Source organism: Camellia sinensis, chromosome 15, assembly GCF_055761805.1.
Source record: "Camellia sinensis isolate YWXY chromosome 15, ASM5576180v1, whole genome shotgun sequence".
NCBI lineage: Eukaryota > Viridiplantae > Streptophyta > Magnoliopsida > Ericales > Theaceae > Camellia > Camellia sinensis.
The window spans coordinates 120,685,573-120,705,762 of record NC_138975.1 but is presented as its reverse complement, the minus strand read 5'-3'; the positions used below and the strand labels follow the sequence as shown (position 1 = coordinate 120,705,762).

The 20,190-nt window shown below is 36.1% G+C and overlaps 1 protein-coding gene across 4 annotated transcripts; it reads left to right on the top strand.

The window, feature by feature from the left end:
• Nucleotides 1–1,749: 1,749 nt before the first annotated feature.
• LOC114310483 (uncharacterized) lies at nucleotides 1,750–19,237 on the top strand. Of its 4 annotated transcripts, none has more exons than XM_028256473.2 (10): nucleotides 1,761–1,930; nucleotides 3,073–3,141; nucleotides 9,432–9,834; nucleotides 10,015–12,581; nucleotides 12,696–12,838; nucleotides 14,424–16,076; nucleotides 16,288–16,336; nucleotides 16,424–16,671; nucleotides 16,801–16,908; nucleotides 18,704–19,237. In XM_028256473.2, exons 3-10 carry the CDS (start codon nucleotides 9,648–9,650, stop codon nucleotides 18,942–18,944), a joined length of 5,196 nt encoding a protein of 1,731 aa, XP_028112274.2. In that variant the 5' UTR covers nucleotides 1,761–1,930; nucleotides 3,073–3,141; nucleotides 9,432–9,647; the 3' UTR covers nucleotides 18,945–19,237. The 4 variants fall into 4 exon arrangements, with proteins under 4 accessions (XP_028112273.2, XP_028112274.2, XP_082766024.1 ...); XM_082909898.1 differs by having other exon boundaries at nucleotides 1,765–1,930; nucleotides 3,070–3,141; XM_028256472.2 differs by lacking the exon at nucleotides 3,073–3,141 and having other exon boundaries at nucleotides 1,750–1,930.
• Nucleotides 19,238–20,190: the final 953 nt, after the last annotated feature.

The window sequence follows — 20,190 nt, the reverse complement described above, 5'->3', positions numbered from 1 at the left end:
ATGTGTGTTTGATCAGGTTATCTGTTTGATTGAGAGTGTGTGTGTTGAATTATTTGTGTTTGATTGATTTTCGAAATAACAGTGTGTGTCTTGAGCCCTTGATTCCTTGCATAAACCCTTGAATTGTCAAAATAATTGCGTGTTTGATCAATTGTCGAAATAAGAGTGTGTGTTTGATCGGGTTATTGTTGGTTTGGGTTTTGGGTTTTTAATTAAAGAGGTTTGGGAAAAGAGTGTGAATAAGACAATGGCAAAAATGAGTAGTAAAAGGAGAAAGATGTTGATGATATAGAGTGGGTTAGGTCTTTGGGGAAGACAATGGGTTGAAGGGTGTTATGGTCAATTTCTTTGTCAAGTTAACGTCGTTAATGCTTTTTTGACGGGAATGGGGTATCTGTATATTAGTTTCAAAAGTAAGGGAGGTTTGTGTAATTTTTGAAACTGCAGGAGAGGTCCCTATAATTAAGGTAAACCTCAGGGGAGGTCAGTGTAATTTACCCTTTATACATTAACTGATACCACCACACCAGTATACAAACAAACATACTTTATCAAACATTTTCAAACTAATACCACAACATTAATAATCTTCTCACTCAATCCTACCATACTCATAATCCTAGGTTTCAAAGGAAGACTTTGGTAAGACTTTAGGGCATAAGCCTTGAGGTCCTAGGTTCCACTCTCCCTAGGGTCAGCCACCCTAACGATAACATATATGGTTGATAGGATGAACCTTCTAGACCTGGGCGAATCGTACCCAGTGTCAAGAGTATGAGTTCAAATCCCCGCCTGTGTGCGAATCCGTGACTTATCGCTATGGTTCAGTGGCCCTATTGTATAGTAATGTTGACCTCTTGGATCTTGACTCCTTATAAGATCTAATTCCAAAGGTTATCCCTCTGTGATTAGAACTTTTAATCTTATTCAATCTATTTTTCCAAACAAACGAGACCTTAGAGGTGATAGACCAGTCTTCAAAAGTGGGCACCACAAATACTTTGCCACATGGCAGATTCTGATTGATGGACTACCCAATTTTTCTTCTACTCTCGCCAACTGCTTACTCGCCAGGATCTGGGGATCCTGCTATGCCCAAAGGCACAACAAGTTATTGTGCTCCCTCGTGAAGGGTCGTCTTGAGTCTTTTTCGATAATCTGAACTGTTTATATTGTAGAATTCATCGAATAGATTATCGATGCAAAAAATCAAATTGATTGGATATCTACAGGCCCATAACCAAAGCACATTTATTTTTATAAAAATTAACAGTTAACATAACTTTTATAAATTTTTAAAAATAATTAGAACCTAATTATGGAGTTATAAATATTCGATTAACTTAAATTTTTATATAAATAATATTCTTGACTAATTTTACAATTTGACAGTTCAAATTACCAAAAAACATTCGGCACGTACTCCCACGAAGAAGCACAACAACACCCTAAGTCCTATTTCAGTATCTGTAAAAAAAAAAAAAAAAAAAAAACCCCAAATGAGTAATATTAGAAATCTCAAAAATTCTATCAAATGTCTCACATCCCATATGAGTCCTACATCCATATGAGACATTTAATATAACTTTTAATAAAATTCTTGGGATCTCTAATATTTTTGCCTCCAAATACATGCTTCTCACTGTCAAGTCCCCCAAGTCTCAGCTTCGGGATCCCGAACCAATTGCCTCGTTTGCCAATCTCAGCTTCGGACCATCCTAAGCTCGTTCCATAGTTCGTTGAAAATTTAGCACTATTTCGATCACTTTATCTCTCTCTCTGTCTCTCTGCAATACCTCATTTTCTCTCTGTACACACTCTCTCTCTCATCCCAAGCTCGAGAGAGACCTCCATTTCCGTCGACGATTCAAACCCTAGAAATCGCTGAAGCGAAGCCTATCGAAGGATTGGATTCCAGACTTGAATCTGTGTAAGTTCACGCCTCTTTCAATCTCCTCACGAACCCTAATTTTCTATCTCTATCCACCATTTGTATCCAAAGATCGAATTTTTGCTAGGGTTTTGGCGTGTTTGGTTTGGTCCGAGTCGTATCACAGCTTTTCTTGTCGTTTCACGCATTTTCTACTTGATTCCGGTGAATTGCGATTTTATGTTTTCGATCTTGTTGGAGCTGTTGTTGAAATTGTGTTGTGTTGGTCATGAAAACGTTTGATTGTGGTAGAAAATTGAAATTTTAGGGTTTTATGAGAGATTTGGCAAGGCTTGTTCTCTCTATATGTAAGTCCGTAGACGTGTGTATGTGTTTTGGGGGTTGGATTTATGTGGTAGTTTTGAGTTGAAGGAGTTGGGCATGGTAGACATTGGTTCATTTCATTTCACTCCATAGTTCCATTTATAGTTCTATGACTTAAGTTACCCATTTGGAGTAATTTCCATTATGTTGATGCAATTGTAATTGGGTTCTTTAATATGGGTTTCTCAAATGATATTCAGGAATTCATCAATCTAATAAATATGCCTTCTTGGTGATTTACACTTGGAATTGGATATGTTGAACTATCTCAATTGCTGATGTTGCTGAATCTTTAAATTCACTTATTTGTGGCTGGCTCCCTGTTAGTTTGTTTTTGTCATAGAAATGAGAGAATGACATGAAACTGAAGTTTTTTTTCGAATGGCTTCAAGAATTTAAATTCCTATCTACATTGTGGTTAAGGTAGAAGATACCTGAAGTTTATCTTTTGCATCAATTAGGTATAAATAGCTGTTTATTTCTTTATTATTTTCTTTTCTGGATAAATGTGCTGATGTCAAAGTGGGAATAAATAAGTGAACAAGTGCCCTAAGACCACGAAATGAAAAGTTTATATACCATGGTGCTGTGTGTATCTGTTGTGATGGAATGCAAGAACTGTTTTTATCATTTCCTTGTTATGATCAGGTTCTTGTTGTGAAACTGATATAATTGCGTGTATAATTGTTAGGAAGATTTCAGCATATTTATCTGAATTCTGAACAAATTTTGGTTCCTTAAACTTACTTTCCAATTATAGGCAATTTCACTTTCTTCCGTTTGACTTTTAGTTATTTTTCTCTCATTTGGTTTAGAAGTCCCTGTTTAGGTTGAGAATTTAAAGGATCTTGGTCCAAGGAGCATTCTGTATTGCATCTACTACATAGGTATAACTTGCAATAATATGGTTGGTATTTAATCGTCAAGTTTTTGTGATATAATATAATTTTATTTTGGGGTAATTGTTTTAACAATTTTTGTGCCTTACACATGTTATGCAATCATTGTCAAATGTTTGCATATGGAAAGCTTGTTTTGGGTGCTTCTATGCTGCATGATCATTATATACTTCAAATGTTTCTTTTTAAGTTTTTGAAGGGTTAAAGAATGTCTTTTAAGGGTCAAAAAATGTCAAGTTTTGTGATTCCTCCATCTTGTTTTCATCTTTAACAAGTCGCCGTGAGGATCTTTATTACTCTTTTTTGATTTGTAATGAACTTATAAACTTGGAATTTAGTAGACACAATAAGTAATTCTGATGGGTGTCTTGGGTGTAGCTGGGATTACAGTGGATTGGATGCTAGGATTCATACCTCGTGGCCTATCAAAGCTCAAAAGAAATATCAATAAATTCTTGAATGGTCCAAGAAGATTTTACAAAAATAGTGAAGGTCATTTTAGATATGTTGCTAATCTCATGTGGATTGATATTTTGAAGTTACTACTGATAGAAGATGGTTATCTAAAGTTGTCCAATCTGGCGGGATTTTAATGTTTGTAGAAAATGGTCATCTTATAGATTCTTGCTTTTGTTCTACATTAAAAGCAAGTGGAAGGTAGGAATGAATTAGAGGGTGTGTTAGTCTTAACTTGTAATTTTTGTGGTTTTGGAGATAGTGAAATGAATTACTTAGATGCTGTTTGGTAAATGTTTATAGTTTACTACTATATTTTGTTTACAAAAACTATTAAACATGTTTAAGTTTATTTTTGGTAAAACAAAAATAGAAAACATGTTTCAAAAAAATTTGTTTTGAAAAAAAGTGAGATGGGGCGACCGAGGTGGTGGTCAATGGCTGAAGATGGTGGGCGGTGATGGTTTCCAGTTCGTGGTGGTGGTTTATGATGGGAGGTGGTGGATAGAGGTGGTTTCCGATATGAGGGAGTGGATGGCAGGAGGTAGTGGTTGGAGGTGCTTGTCGGTGGCTAGAGGTCATTGTCGACTGAGGGAGGTGATTTTGGGAGTAGTTCATTGGTGACAATGGCCTGAGATGGGGGTGGTCAGATGTGGTGATGAGTAGTGGCTGGTGGCTGGTGTCTAGAGGGGGTGAGAGGGAGAAATGAGTGAAAATTAGTTTTCTAATCAAGTAAAACCAACTCTTGTTTTTTTGTTTTTTGGGTTACAAGAGTTTGATACATTTTTGTAAACTATTTACAATTTTTTGAAAATGAAAATAGACACCAAACAAGTTGTTATTTATAGTTTTCAAATTTTCTGTAAACATAAACTAAAACACTACATAACCGTTACCAAATAGGCCCTTAACTTTTTAACATTTGAAAGGAGCTAATGTTTATCATTAGTGTAGTGATTAGCTCTATAATGTTAGTTAATTGTGTTATAAAATGTTTATCTGGTCGGTAGAAATGATTTATGTTGACATTCATTACGTTGTAGTTAAAAAAAAGAAAATAGTTGAGATATATAAGCAATATTGGGAGGGAACATTCTTGGCGAGGAACATAGTTGTCAAATCAGGATTCGAATCGTGAATCAAAATGGCCTTGTACCGAATCTAATCGTCAATCATAAAGATTCGGTCACTTTTTCTAAATTATTTTAAAAAATATATCTACACACTTGGATGTTAAATATATCTTATGAATATAAAATATTTAGACTCGAATTTAGGAAAATGTTGTTTTGAATGATGATCACAAAGTTTAATAGGTAAGAAATTAACAAAGGGTCCTATGTAAGATCATAATTTTACCTTTTTCCTTTTGTAGATATTTCTAATCAATCATTTTTAATTTTTTTGATAAATAAATAATTTATTGAAAGAGCATCAAGATGATGCAATAAATACAAAACATCATAAAAAGTAACTCCTAACCAAGAATGTTATCAATCATTCTTAATAAAGGCAGTAACAAAGATAAACTTTTAATTTTCAAAGTAACAATAATTTAATAACGATATTGATATTTGGACAATAAGCATACATACTTTTCTAAGTAACAATGACCAAATAATTAGAAAAAATTCTTTCTTTGCACCAAACCTATCACAAATCATCTCTACACAACTTGAATCAAAATTTCCAATAAAAAAATTTGGAGTCACTTTCAAGATTCTTACTTCTACATTCTAATCACTTCCAAGATTCTTACTTTCAATTAATGCATGCATTAAAGCCATACACCTTGTTTGGTTACAGAAAATTGAGCTTTCATTTTCCATATTTTTTTGTTTTTAGTCAAATATTTTAATATTTTTAAAGAAAATATTATTTTAGATGTACCTAACAAAGATACACTTAAAAAGTATAATATTTATGGAAAAAAATCTTTAAAAAATTCATCAAATACAAAAAATTTAGTGCATTTTTATATTCTAGTGTATTTATTGAAATTTTTAAATATTTTACTTTTTAGGTGCATCTAAGCTTTGTGCATCTAGAAAGTAAAAAAATTTCTTAAAATATTAAAAGAATTCACTAAAAACAAAAAAAAAAAAATGAAAAATAAAAAACTCAATTTTCAAAAAATAATCAAAACCAAGCAAGGTGATAAGTTTCCTATCAAATCAACCCTTTCTTTGCACCAAATCCATCACACAACCATTGGAGCTGTTAGGTCAAAAAAGGGGTAAAGGGTAGTCCATTGTTTTACCCTTAACAATCCTTCAAAAAGTTTCCTCTCACAACAAAACAATCAAAGCAACTCATTCCAAAGGTTCCATTAAGTCCTAAGTTACTCCTCGCCTTCGTTATCAGAATTTTACAATTCACAATTCGCAATTTGATTCACGATTCGATTCGCATTTTTTGCAAAATCGATACAAATTTATGGGTGAATCTATTTTAGATGTGAATCTCTAGTGAATCGCACGATTCACAATTGACGCACAATTCGATTCACTTTTTACGATTTATGCAATTCTTAAAACTATCGTGTTCGACATATTTTTGACTCATTTTTTCTCTATTTTTTTGGTGAAAATTACATAATTCAACTTCTAATGGCGTTTAGTGCCAAAATAACTAATATATATACATGATTTTTTGTTATTTTAGTGATTATAATCATAGAGTTTTTAATAAGATCCAATTAGATTCAGTCAAACCCAGCATATTTTTTCTTCTCATTTTTTTTTCTTTAAAAAAATCATAATATATCTTCTTAAAGATGTTTAAGATTAAAGTAACTTACACTATGAATTATCTATTGTTATTTTATTAAATCAAATATAGTTAAATATTACATGGGTGAGGTCAGTTATACCTTTTAAAATATTTTAGGTTTTAAAATAAAAGATCCTAAATACTTATGGTTTTAATGCATGCATTAATTAAAAGTTAGAATCTTGATAGTGATTAACCATTGTAAGTCTAAGAGATTGATTTATGAGTAGTTTTTTCCCCCTTCTTTCATTTTGTTCTTAATTTTTTGGGCTAGGGGCAGGGGGCGAATTGGTGCAAGATTATTTTTGGAAGGTTTTATTGAGAAGCAATTTGAATTTTTAGTGAACTAAGGCATTGTTAGCTATGAAGCACGAACATGGATACGGGACATGGCGGTTTAAAAAAAAAAGGGACGACACGACACATTGTTTTTATTTTATTTTATATATATTTGCTACGTAGATTAATATTATGTTACCAAACAATCAAAATTAATAAAAACTAACTTTAATTAATATATATATATATATATATATATATATTATAAAGGTAAAAAAAATAAATAGAGAAATTAAAAAATATATTAGAATAATCATAAATACAAAAAAAAGATATAAACTTATAAAGAAAAAAATTAAATAGAAAAAAAAAAAAAAATATATATATATATAGAGGGAGGCGTATAAATTAGAAGAAAAAAGAAAAGAAAAGGAAGAGGTGAGAGAGAAAAAGGCGCGAGAGGCCAAAGGTGAGAGAGAGACGAGAGGTGTGAGAGAGAGAGAGGGGGGGCGAAGTTCTTAGGGAGACGAGAGAGAAAGAGAGACTTAGGGGTTGTTTGAGATGTTCTAAATAAGTGCACTTTTTGTCTTTTTATAAAAAGATGTGTAGAAAAGTAAAGAGAATATGTTGATTGATATGACTCAAAAAAGATAAAAAGATAAAAAGTGTGGACTTATTTAGTCTTCCCAAACAAGGTCTTACCTGACTGATCGAGGTCATCCACATGGGGGTCGACTGGAAGAAGCTTCTTTTGCTTCTGGCGTGTCCGATGAACCACGTACATTCGACAAACTAGTTTCTTCTTGCCGATGAACCACGTACATTCGACAAACTAGTTTCTTCTTTTTCTTCTTCTCTTCTCCTTCTCTATTCTGATTTTGAGATTCAGGGCCAAAGCTTTGAACTCTTTCTGGTGTGATTCTGGACACGCATGTCCCGACATGTCCCTTGCCTCCCCCCCCCCCCACAAAAAAAAAAAAAAAAAAAAAATTAAAGGGACACTTCAAATGGTGTGTCCTGTACTACAACACCTATTTCAACATGTCGGTGCCACATAGATTGTGGGTGTTTAGAAAATTGCTATTTTAGTAGGTTATTTTAGTTTTTGGCTATTTTAGGAGGCTAAAATTTTTGTGTTTGGAAAAATAGTTGAATTTTTTTTGTAGTTAGATGTGATGTTTTTGAGAGAAAAAGTGAAATGATTATGGGTTTGATGTGACATTTTGTCTTATTGGCTATTTTAGTCTATTTTGTCTTTTAGTGCTATTTTAGCCAAAAAAGCTAAAAAAGCTTCTTCCCAAACATCCCCATCGTTAGTTTTTGCCTACAGTTTTTTAGGAGGAGCTACAAGGTTCTATATTTTTTGTCCCAAAAGGCTGGGAAGCCAAGTGATGCCACATGTATTGCATGGCTAAACAAATATATAACAGGCTTTGAAAGCCCGAAACAAAGTCTAAAGGTCTCACGATTAACAAAAAACTTTTTCGTTCAAAGAGAAGTGTCTATGGTAGTGTTTAGCAGTTAAGGATATTTTAGTAATTTCATTATTTATTGGGCATGAGCTGTAGGGGTTGCTCTTGGGTTTTCTTTCGGGTTAAGTTATTAAATGGGCCATTATATATGAGTTTTATTATTTCTATAATAGTTAGTGGTCAAAAGGGTCAAAGTTTTCTATTTTGAATTCATATATCATGGGTGGATTAGAATTAGAACTCGTATTTGTAGTTGCTCTAGAATATTTGTAGTTACCAAATATTCTTAGTTTTTGAATTTGAGTCATAATAGTCCTTGTAGAAGTAGGAGTCTTTAGCTTATAAATATATGTGTAATTCAATGATTCAAAGGACTTGATTTTATGAATTTGAGATTGTATTTATATGAATTTGCCTAACCCTTGCGAGGATGAAATATTTATTTCCTTATCTTCTCCTTCTTTATGCACATACCTAAGTTACTATTCTTCGATAATTATTTACAGCTCTCAAAACATGGTTACTTTTCAAAACCAATCATTACCAAATCTACTGTAATCCTTTTTCCTAATTTAACAATTAAAATGTTAAATTACTCATTATTTAGGCTCTTAAATAGTCTCTGTTATGAAAATCCAACAAGCTGTCCTACATCACCAAGTGTATGGGCAAGGCATAAGGTTAGATGCCCAAAGAAAGGAATAAAAAAACTGATAATTCATCCATACATTGTTCTCATCCTTAATTCATTTAATTTTTACGGTTAGATAATTTTCTGAGGAATGTCATTGCCTTTCAATTGCTATGATTTGTGCTGATTATTTGTTTGCTTTTCAATTTCTCCTTTCTTCAATTAAGGTTGTGATTAGGTTTCCAATATAAAAATGAAGTTAGCATAGTAAGTTCAATGTTACAATTGAGAGCCGAAGTTTAGAGACATGAAAATAAAAGGTTGAGTTTAGTTTGAGCATGTGATTGTTGTTGAAAGCAAAACATATGCATTTTTGTAGTTGAAAATTGTCCTAGCAGCGACTGGTTGGACTCGGCAACTTTTCACCTTTGCCTAGGTACTTCCCTTTAACAAAACCCTCTCTGCGTCATAGAGGCATCGATTTGTAACATGTGAAAGTCATTTCAATTTATTCCCAGTCATTTCTAGACCAAGCAATGGAAAGTCTACTATGTACTAAAATTTTGTAACACTTAAAGTGTCTTGATGTGACTTCTTACACATAAAAGTTGTCATTTTGTCTCTGTTTAACTGACCTTCGTTGGTTTTTCTTCATGGACATTATGCAGGGTGAAGTCTTGAGGTTGGCAATTTGGTTGCTGGAGTGACGCTTAATTATCTATAAGAGAAGTGTGCTTTCATGAATGCTATAGTTTGTTTAAATTAAGTACTATTGTTGTTGGATCTCAAATGGAGTGATGAAGACTTGACTTTGTTAAGTTAATTTTTTTTAAAAAATAAAGATAAAAAATTAGCCGCCAAAGTTTTGCGGGGTTGAACTATCTATGCCTGGCAACGAAGTTGGAGACAGGGTTCACAATTTCTTTGCTCAAGACAACTTGTCCCAGGGCCAGGATCACTCACAGGTTGTTGACGGTAGTTGGTCGGTGCTAAGTAACAATCTGTGGGCTGGAAGCCAGAGACATATTGGCTTACCAAGTTCCAATTCAAAAAATTACAATCTAGAGCAAGGTATTAGTAATATGGTTTTCTAGCTGTCTAATTACTAATGGTTTGTAATGTTTTGATCAATCATCTCATGGAAGCTGAATTATTATTTTTGTTTTTCCTCCCATTTATTTGAGAATAAAGGTTTACTTGGTATTGGAATCTGTGTTAGAAATGAATTTTGTGTCTTTCATTCTTTTCCAGTGCCACATGGCTTGAACTTCACGCAGTCGACTCCGAGGCCTGAGCTTGCTAAAAGCCACTCTCAAAGCCAGCAGCCAAATCTGAATGGCTATATTCATGGACATCAGATTCTGCAAACAAGACAGAATGAAGAGAACTTTTTGGGAGTGGATACAGAATCTGTTTGCCATAATATAACATCAAGAGGCTTATCTATATATGAATCACAGCAAGGGAATGGTCCTGAAAATCATACAAGCTCAGTTAGGTCAGAATCATCTGAATCACCTGTTAGTTTTGATTTTTTTGGTAGTCAGCAACAGATGAGTGGCCAGCAAACAGGCATACTGCAATCTTTGCCGAGGCAGCAGCCTGGATTTAATGACATGCAGCTACTGCAACAACAGGTCATGTTGAGGAAAATGCAAGAGCTTCAGAGGCAGCAACAGATGCAGCAACTAGAAGCAAGACAACAGAATTCACTAAATCAGATTCCCTCCATTACAAAACAGGCATCTGGCAATCATTCACCTGCCGTAATTAACAGCACTCCCATTTCCCCCATGGCGGAAGTGTCAAAAAATCCTTGGGCAAATGAGCCTACTGCAGGTAACACAAACTGGCTGCAGCGTGCTACTCCTGCTATTGAAGGTTCCTCTAATGGGTTTAGGTTTTCCCCTGAGCAAGGCCAGACACTGAGCTTAATGGGTTTGGTTCCTCAACAGGTTGATCAATCTCTATATGGGGTTCCTATTTCTAATACAAGGGGCACTCCACACCAGTACTCTCACGTCCCACTGGATAAGTCTCCAATGCAGCAAATGACAATGTATAGTAATTCTTTTCCAGGTAATCAATATGCTGGATTCCCAGAACAGGTTAACATGCAGGATGGATCTTTGGTTTCTAGACAGGGATTTCAAGGGGAAAACTTGTTTACCCATGCTTCTGGCCAAGGTCTCAATAGTGGGATGAATTTTGAGAACCTCCAGCAAGTAAAAGCCCCACAAAGAAATGCACCTGTTCAGGAGTTCCATGAGAGGCAGGAGCTAGCTGGTCCATCAGAAACAATGCAGCAAAAAACAGTAATGCAGGTTTCTTCTTCGCAGAATGTGGTTGCCTTAGATCCAGCTGAAGAGAAGATTTTGTTTGGGGGTGACAATATATGGGATGCCTTTGGCAGTGGTGCCAACATGGGGGCTGGCAGTGTTAATCTGTTGAATGGTACAGGAGATTTGAATGGATTTCCGTCTGTACAAAGTGGGAGTTGGAGTGCTCTTATGCAGTCTGCTGTGGCGGAAACGTCTAGCAATGACACAGGGCTTCAGGAAGAGTGGAGTGGTCTTAGTTTTCAGAATACTGAAGTTCCAGTTGGAAATCGTCAGTCCTCAACTTACGAAGACAATACGAAACAACAGACAGTTTCAGCTGATAACAACTTGCAGATTGCATCGGCATTGAGTTCTGTTTCTGTTCCCTTCTCTGATGATGCCAATCTTAATAATAGCTATCAGGGTGTCCCAGGCTTTCAGCAGTCTACACAGAAATTTGCATATGAACATGGTGAGAGGCTGCGGACGGATTCTACTTGCAGGTCCATTCAGCAGTACCCTGAAGAAGGAAGCAAGTGGTTAAGTCGCGGTCCTCTACAGAAGCCACTTGCTGAAGGGAATCAGATTTATGGAAATACTAATGCTGAGAACATTTCAGGATCTTGGGCTCATCAACAGAGTGTTTCCTCTTATAACTCTGGCCTGCCACATCATAAACCCATTGGTCGCAATGACGGTGAGACTGTATCACCTGGTGGGGATGCAGTGGCGAAAATGCTTGGGAGTGAAAACAAATTGCAACGTTCTCACAGTAACAATCATAAGAGAATGATGCATGAGGAAATGAGTTATAGTGGTCATATATGGAATTCTGGTCCCAATTCAACTGGCGGACAGGAGCATGTAAAATCTGCCATGGAAAATCCACAGGTGAACAGAGAGGACTCGAGTTTGAATGATCTTGCTGCAATACCAAACTCTAGCACTGCAAGGGCGAGCCAGGAAACCAGCCAACTACTTCCCAATAGTCATCACCATAAATACTGGAAACATGCTGAATCTTCAATGAAAAGCAAAGGAAGTGAGGATTCAGGGAAGTTCCAGCATCATCTGAACAATGGCCCTCGGGTTTTGGGGTCGTCCATGAACAGCTCTGGTAAGGATGCAGTTACAACGCATGAGACAGAGAACTGTGATAGAAAAGAGAATTCTAGTGACGGCCATCGCTCTAACTTATCCCAGCACACTACCATTGGTGGTTTAAGGGAAAATGTTTGGTCAGATGGAAATGATTCACGGAATTTGCCCGGAGGCAAGCAAAAGTTTTCTGGTCCAGCTAGAAGGAGAGCTCCTGGTCCTCACAAATTTCGGAACTTGGATGAGGATGTTCAACCTTCTTATGAAGTGAAACATGCTACCCATGCACAGGTCATGTCGCAGCAGATTTCTAGATCATCATATAGTCCCAATCAGGGGTGTTTTGGGCAGTCCAAATTTTTTGGTCAATTCCCTGGAACTTCTACTGAAATGGAAAAGGTGAATCATGGGCTTATGTTATTTGTTCTCTTTTTTTAATTATTATTTTTGTATTTTTAAAATGTATTTGAATACTGATTTCAGCTAGAATATATAAAATTACCTTATTTGCAGGGTAATTCGCCTGATCAAGGAAACAAAAAGGGGGAAGATGATGCACCCTCGGGAGACGACCCTCCAGGTTTTGCACCTAATACTTCTGCTTCCTTCGACAGATCTGTTAGCATACACGCACCAAATAAGGCTGCTCAATCAAGGTAGTTAGTTATTAAACTTTTGTTTCCTTTATTGCTTTAACTGTGATTCAAGTCTTGGATGCATGCTAGTATGATTTCTACAATTTATATAAGATAGGTACCAATGATTAGTTGATAACTGTTTCTTGTATCTGCTGTCAACCATTGTTGTTTGGATATGATTTCATGAGCCATTTGACAGCAGATAATGAATTGCCTCCCCCTTACATTGTGTGATTCATATGATTTCATGAGCCATTTGATTTGTGTTACAGGGGTTTGTGGCATGAAATAATGAATTGCCTCGTTCAGTTGTCTACTGCTCCTCACCATTACACTCCTCCCCCCGTTCTCCCCACTTAAATCGTTCTGCACTTTTGATGAGGGCTGGCTTGACATTGCGCTTAGCATCCTGTTTATCCCCCTCACTAAAGGAAGTAATAATCCACACCAACTTCCTATCAGTCTTCGCCATGCACCTTACCTCTCCAACACCACCTCGCGTAACCTGTTGGGATCGTCCATATGTTGACAACAGAATCCTCTATAGCTGAATAGATAATCTTAACCCCCACTTGATAGTGATAACACTAGACCGAACTAAGGTGTAATTATGGTGGCAAGACATGTAGGGGTGGGGATGTTTCAATGAAATGCAGCTTAGCTCACACACTGAAGTATTGCCATAATTAGAAGTGTCTAGAAACTTGGAAGACTTTCTTTATATATATTTTGGCTTATTTGTTAGCTTTAATTTTTATTTATTTATTATTATTTTTTTCTCCCTATAGTTTGAAGTTGTAGCCTTGATGCTTCTTACAATCCAATAGCTAAGCTCAAGTCCATGGTGCATGCAAGTATAGGTTATGTGGTTGTGAATTAGAATTGACAGTACTTAGTGCTTTTGAGCTAGACTACATATCATGAAAAATATGCAACGAAATTCATCACCAAAACACAATTTGAGTGGGACCCACCTTTGCTGACAAAATTCGATACAACATTTTTGTTGTCAATAGATTTACCCTTTTTCACAGGTTGTGGTTGGAGATTCGGATTCTATATTCTTAATGCTTCTTATGGTATTAGCCATATGGTTGGAGATTTTGGAATTGTGTACTTCTTGGATGCCTTATTGGTCTAATGCAATGCAATCATACTGAATTTGATTCATATTTACTTTTCATTTGTGTAAGTTGGATACTAGGACTATTGATAAGATGCATTTGGTTAACACGTTGAGCCATACTTTTGAACATGTCATTGGTTATACCTTATTTTTGTACTTTTCTTGGGTTTTATGTTAGTATACCTAATTTTTTTTATCCCATATTCTGTTATGCCTACGTATCTTAATGATATGCAATACAAGAGGATATGCATATCAGGAAAGTCTTGTGACAATACACTATGTCTCATGATTCGATAGCATGATTGTCAGTTCCTATTTAGTAGAGTATGCCTCTACAAATATTTACTTGACTCTTTTTGGTTTAGTGTTCAACTGTATAAGGTTTTCAATTTTTTTGGGGTGCTTCCTATGATGTTTTTAACTTTTTATATTGTTACTTGCATGCTTTAAAGAGACAATCTATGTTCAATGCAGTCAAAATATGCTTGAGCTTCTTCACAAGGTGGACCAATCCAAGGAACATTGCAATTCTGATGGATCTGTTGGTCCCCTTCAGCATAGTCAGTCTTATGCCTCTCATGGCTTTGGTTTACAACTTGCACCTCCATCACAATGGTTGCCTGTCCAAAACCGTGCATTGCCTAAGCAGAGTGCACAGACAGTCAGTTCTCTTAGTTCGTGTCACGCCACTCCTGATATAAGAGAAAAGGGCCATACATGGTTGGCTTCCACAGCTCAAGAACAATCTTCACCTTCTTCCCAAGGAGAATTCAAGGTTAATAAAATTGGTATGCCAGACCGAACTGGCAGTGAAGCCTCACAGTATGGTATGCAGGGAAACTTCTCTTCAGCGTTGACTTCTGGTTTTCCCCATTCAAGAATTCAGCTTCAAAATCAACAAATGATTGGTCCAAGCGGACACACATTGGACCCCACTGATATCAATCATTCGCACGAAAGAGTCTCTGCCCTGCAAATTTCAGCAGGGTCTGTGCCATCCGCGCAGCCTTTTATTTCACCTGGCATATCTCAACAAGCTGAATTACCGAAAATGGTGCCTAATGCATGGACCAATGTTCCTGATTGGCAGCATTTGTTTGGTGCCCAATCTAACAAATTTCCTGCTAGTACTTTCCAGCCCACTCAATCAAATAATAATTTGGTATCAACTTCATCCTCACCACAGGATCAAGATGTGCAAAGAGGGAATGGCCCATCTGAGTTTGATGCAAATTGTATGGATTCACAAGGTTTTGTTTGTGGGGAAGGGAAAGAATCTGTTGTCAAGAATCTGTCGGATACCTCTCCTGCAAATTCTGCCACGACTCAGAGAGATATTGAAGCCTTTGGTCGTTCTTTAAAACCAAATAATCCTTTGCATCAAAGTTACTCTTTACTGCATCAAATGCAGGCCATGAAAAGTACAGAGACTGATCCAAGTAATAGGGGCTTGAAGAGATTGGAAGGAGCAGATAGTGGTCTGAGCTCTCAAATGGCTCTCAGGTCTGGGCAGTCAAGTGAGCAGAGTGTCTTGGCTGGAGATTTGTTAGTTCAGCATGGTGTAGCTCCATCTGGAGACTCTAAAATGCTAAGCTTTTCAGGGCCAGCAGATAATTTGGAAAGAAATGTTTCATCTCAACTTGGGAATGGACCTTCTCAGGATGCACTTGCCTATGGTTGGAAGGATTCTGAGAATGACCCTCATAGTAATAATACAGCTTCTGTTAGAGCTGATCATTCTCAGATTAGTCCCCAGATGGCGCCTTCCTGGTTTAATCAATTTGGAACATTTAAAAATGGGCAGATGTTGCCAATGTTTGATGCACGGAAAAATGCCACTGTAAAGACTATGGAACAACTGTTCACACTTGCAAAGTCTGCTGATAGTTTTTGTGCACCAAATTCATTGGACCAAGTGAATGCTACTGCTGATTCAAATCAGATGGGTAATGTCTGGCAAAGGTCAACACCGGTTGAGCATTTCTCTTCTGCCCTGTCATTAGCCCAGGATGTGCTGGATCGAAGTTTGGTTGTTGCGAGGCCAAAGAAACGGAAAAATGCTACATCAGAGCTTCTTTCTTGGCATAAAGAAGTGATACAGGGTTCTCAAAGGCTTCTGACTATAAGGTGGTTGTCTTAATCAAATTTCCTATTCTGTTTCCCTCACCTTTCTGTATCATTGTTTTTTACACAAGGTGTTCGGTGTTCTGTGAATATAATGTATCAAAAGCTCATATTGCATGGTCTACATGGTTGCTTCTTTTATTTATTTATTTATATATATTTATTTTTTCCCACTAGTAATGTTGATTGTTTTATTTTGGGTTATTGTGTGCAGCATGGCAGAAGCTGACTGGGCCAAAGCAGCAAACCGGCTAATGGACAAGGTGTGCTGGTTTTACATTGTTTCATGTATTTTGTTCGTGTCCTTGTGTAGTTTTGTATTGTTTCTAAGGCTTCATTTATGATGACAGGTGGAAGATGAAGCTGAAATGATTGAAGATGGACTACCCGTGCTCAGACATAAAAGACGTCTTATCTTGACAACACAGCTAATGCAGCAATTATTTCATCCTCCCCCTGCCGCTGTTCTTTCTGCAGATGCCAGTTCAAACTATGAGACTGTGGCTTACCTGGTTGCTAGACTAGCGTTAGGGGATGCATGCAGCCCAATCCCATGCTCTGGAAACAATTCAAGTGTGCCTCTTGACAGCTCAAACCTGTAAGAACTGCTCTTGAAGTTACCTGGAATTTGTTCATTCATATTCATGCTAGATCATGTTTGATACTTGTGGTTTCAATGAGGGCATTATCTTTCCATAATTATTGTTTTGTGAAAAATGTCTTGTAGCTTGTTGGACAATCGTAAAACATCAGAGAGAATTGGTGATGAGCATCTCTCTAAAGTTATGGAAGACTTCATTGGTAGAGCAAGGAAGCTAGAAAATGATTTTGTGAGGTAACCCTCTGGATCTTAAATTTGCACTATTTGACATTTATTTATTAGGTAAATTGCACTGACACCCCTGAGGTTTGTGTTACAGCTTCCGCCTTCAGGTTCTAGAAATTACACTGATTTTCTGTGTCAGTGTTTCTCTTTTAATGGGATTAACAGGAAAGTAAAATTACCGAATTATTCTTATACACCAGTGCAAAAAGACGTTAATAACCTCAACAACATTAATACCATCGACAGCCCAATGCACTGACCTGGCCTCCCCTACTCTCTTTAAATCTCATCTCTTTCATCGCGACCTCTTCTCCAAATTGCCTGATTGGATGATGGTGGTCGTGGGGTAGGGGTGACAGCGGGTGATGATGGGGCTGTTTCTCAGATTGGGTGGTGTTGGTTTTTATCAGCAATGTCAATTTGGATTATGGTGGTTGTGGGGATGGGTGAGGGTGGGTGATGGGGAAGGTGGGGTGGAGGTGGAGGGTGGGAAGGATGGTGGTGACTCTGAGTGGTAGGGCTGAGGTGGTGGCAGCAATTGGAAGGTGATGGTGGCTCAAAGTGGTTAATGCTTGGGGTGGGAGATGGTGCAGAGATGGGTGGTTCTGTGTTTGATTTTGAGAGGGCTGGCTGTGATAGACAATTGGTAGATTTGGAATTTCAAAAAGTTTAATTTCTTACCTCAACATTTTCTGTTTGTTGACTAATAGAGGGGGGAAATTGTGGTGTGACTCTAAACCTGAAAATATAATTTCCAGAATGCCAAGGGTACTAATGTAATTGGGCCAAACCTTAGGGGGTGTTGATGTAATTTACCCTTATTTATTTGTTTTGGCACCTAAAGTCTTGAATTTGTTTTTTCTTGCCAGTTGCATGACAATTTACTTGGGCTATGTTTGGATCATGAATTTGAGTAGAGATTTGTAACGGAGAAAAAAGTGAAGAAAATGTGAAAGAAACATAAGCTCTTTTCTTACTTACCCAAAAAAAAGAAACACAAGCTTAATTTTTTTCAATTTTCTCTCCATTTCCCACTGCTGTTCCTTTTCCTTTCCAAATCCCTAGCCAAATTCATTTTCCAAACACAACCTCTACTTCTGACGCCTACGTCTATATTACATGCATACCTACACAAGCACAAAAAAAGGGTACAAGAGGTCACAAAATGTTGGCTCTTAACCTTATTACAAAACTAAATTTAATAAAATCAGACTGTATTCTCAACCATGATAAGTTGCCTTAATTAAGTTGTAATCTCTCTACTCTCTCCGTCCCATTTTATTCGTCCACTTTTCTATTTTAGTCCGTCCCAAAATGTTTGTCCACTTTCTATTTTGGGATATTAAATTTTGTTAGATTTCCAAAATTGCCCATTATAAATCATTATAAACACATTTTAAAATGAAAAAAGAAGGGTAATGGTGGGAAAAACATTTCAAAAATTGAATTAAAATGTAATGATTGCATGTCTCCTTAATAAGTTGGATTTTGTATAGTGGACAAATAAATTGGGACAGAGGGAGTAATGATCTAAGCTTTTGTTTTTCACCCTCCTGAAGTACCAACATATAGAAAGTAAATAAAGATTTCATTCTAATGTCTCTTATTTTAGAAAAAAAGTTTGGTCTCATTTTGCTAACTGAAGTTTAAGGAGTTAAACTATAGTTATCAGATTTAAGTATATTTTAGTTGTTAATATATAAATATACAATAAAATTCCCAAGTTTGTTTTTGGTTGCTGCTGCTGTTATTATCTGATTTCTGTTCCTTCATTTTGTGGTTTTAATTCTTTCTTGTGGTGCAGATTGGACAAGAGAACGTCAGTCCTAGACTTGAGAATTGAAAACCAAGATCTTGAGAAGTTTTCCCTGATCAATCGTTTTGCTAAGTTCCATGGCCGTGGGCAAGCTGATGGGGCCGAGTCCTCATCGTCCTCTGATGCAGCTGCAAATAATTCTCAGAGACCCTGCCCTCCCCTGAGATACGTTACTGCTCTACCAATGCCTAGAAATCTCCCAGACAGGGTACAATGTCTTTCACTTTGATCATTAATTATTAATTTATTTGTCTCCCTTTCTTGGTCAACTTTCTCGTGTCCCTCTTGTTTCTATGATCATTTAGATCAACACCATAGAAATGGATATACTAGATTTGTCTCCTTTGAAGGAATCGAGGTCGTTCGATATTTTTCCATCTAGGCCATTGGTGTAGTCATTCTTGATAAATGTAAGTTCAGTCCTTTGTAAATCTCTGAAATTTAACCGATACTTTTGGGGTGCCCCATCATTTTTGCAGTAAATGGGCTGAGGAATATAAGTGCAATCTAATATTTTGAAGATGTTTTCACCTATTTAGTCAATGATTTCCTCTGATGTGTATAAATTTTATTTAATTACCTTTTTAAAGGTTTTGGTCTAGTACTAAATTTTCTTGGTTCTCACCATTTGTGATGTTCGGATCTTACTTTCTGAACAAAATTCAAATGTTCAAATATCAACTATTAAGTAATGTTTATATCTAAACGATTCATTTTTGTTCGAAAGTTAACATTTGAACGACTAAATGGTGTGGAATGAAATTTTTTGTGGCATGCGAATAGTGGTTTTCGATTTGGCAGTTGCCAAATATGGGTTGTCATTTGCTCATTATTTCATTAAATTGGTGTTGTAAATCTTGTCTGAAATTCCTCAAAATGAAGAATGTAAATTAAATTAAAATGGGATTATTAACATCGGAGAAAAGGTGGGCAACTTGGTGTGCCCCTACGAGTTTTTTAAATGTTTTATGTGGGAATGTTATAAATCGCAAAATTTTGGAAAGTGCTCATTAAATTGGTATTGTAATTTATATACTCCCGTCTCGTTTTGTTAATCAACTATTTCATTTTGGGATGTCTTAAAATGATACTCTCATTTTGAAAAGTCAAAGTAAAAAAAATATTTGAATAATTATAAATATATTAAATATTTGAAAAGATAGGAACAATAATAAAAAAAAATATTTTGAAATTTGTATGCACCTTTAAAAAGTTTGAATCCAAGGGAGTAAATGTTATTAGTAATTATGTATTAAAAGTTTTGGTAATTATTTTTTATTCTTTTTTACCTTGATTCCATTTTCATTGTTGAATAATGGACAAAATCGATCCCATAACAGTGAATCCATGTGACATAGGGTTACTATTGGTTAAATCAATAGAATCTATCATATTTTTGTCTCTTTTAAAGAGATAATAATAAGACACTTATTCTTTAATAAATAATACGAAGGAATATTTCAAAATCAACCAAT

Excerpts from the sequence above, each read along its gene's own strand:
- LOC114310483 (XM_028256472.2), top strand. The coding sequence starts at position 9,648 with ATGCCTGGCAACGAAGTTGGAGACAGGGTTCACAATTTCTTTGCTCAA. Across the intron at positions 16,672-16,800 it reads CCTCTTGACAGCTCAAACCT|CTTGTTGGACAATCGTAAAA; the intron begins GTAAGAACTGCT and ends AATGTCTTGTAG. Across the intron at positions 16,909-18,703 it reads CTAGAAAATGATTTTGTGAG|ATTGGACAAGAGAACGTCAG; the intron begins GTAACCCTCTGG and ends CTTGTGGTGCAG.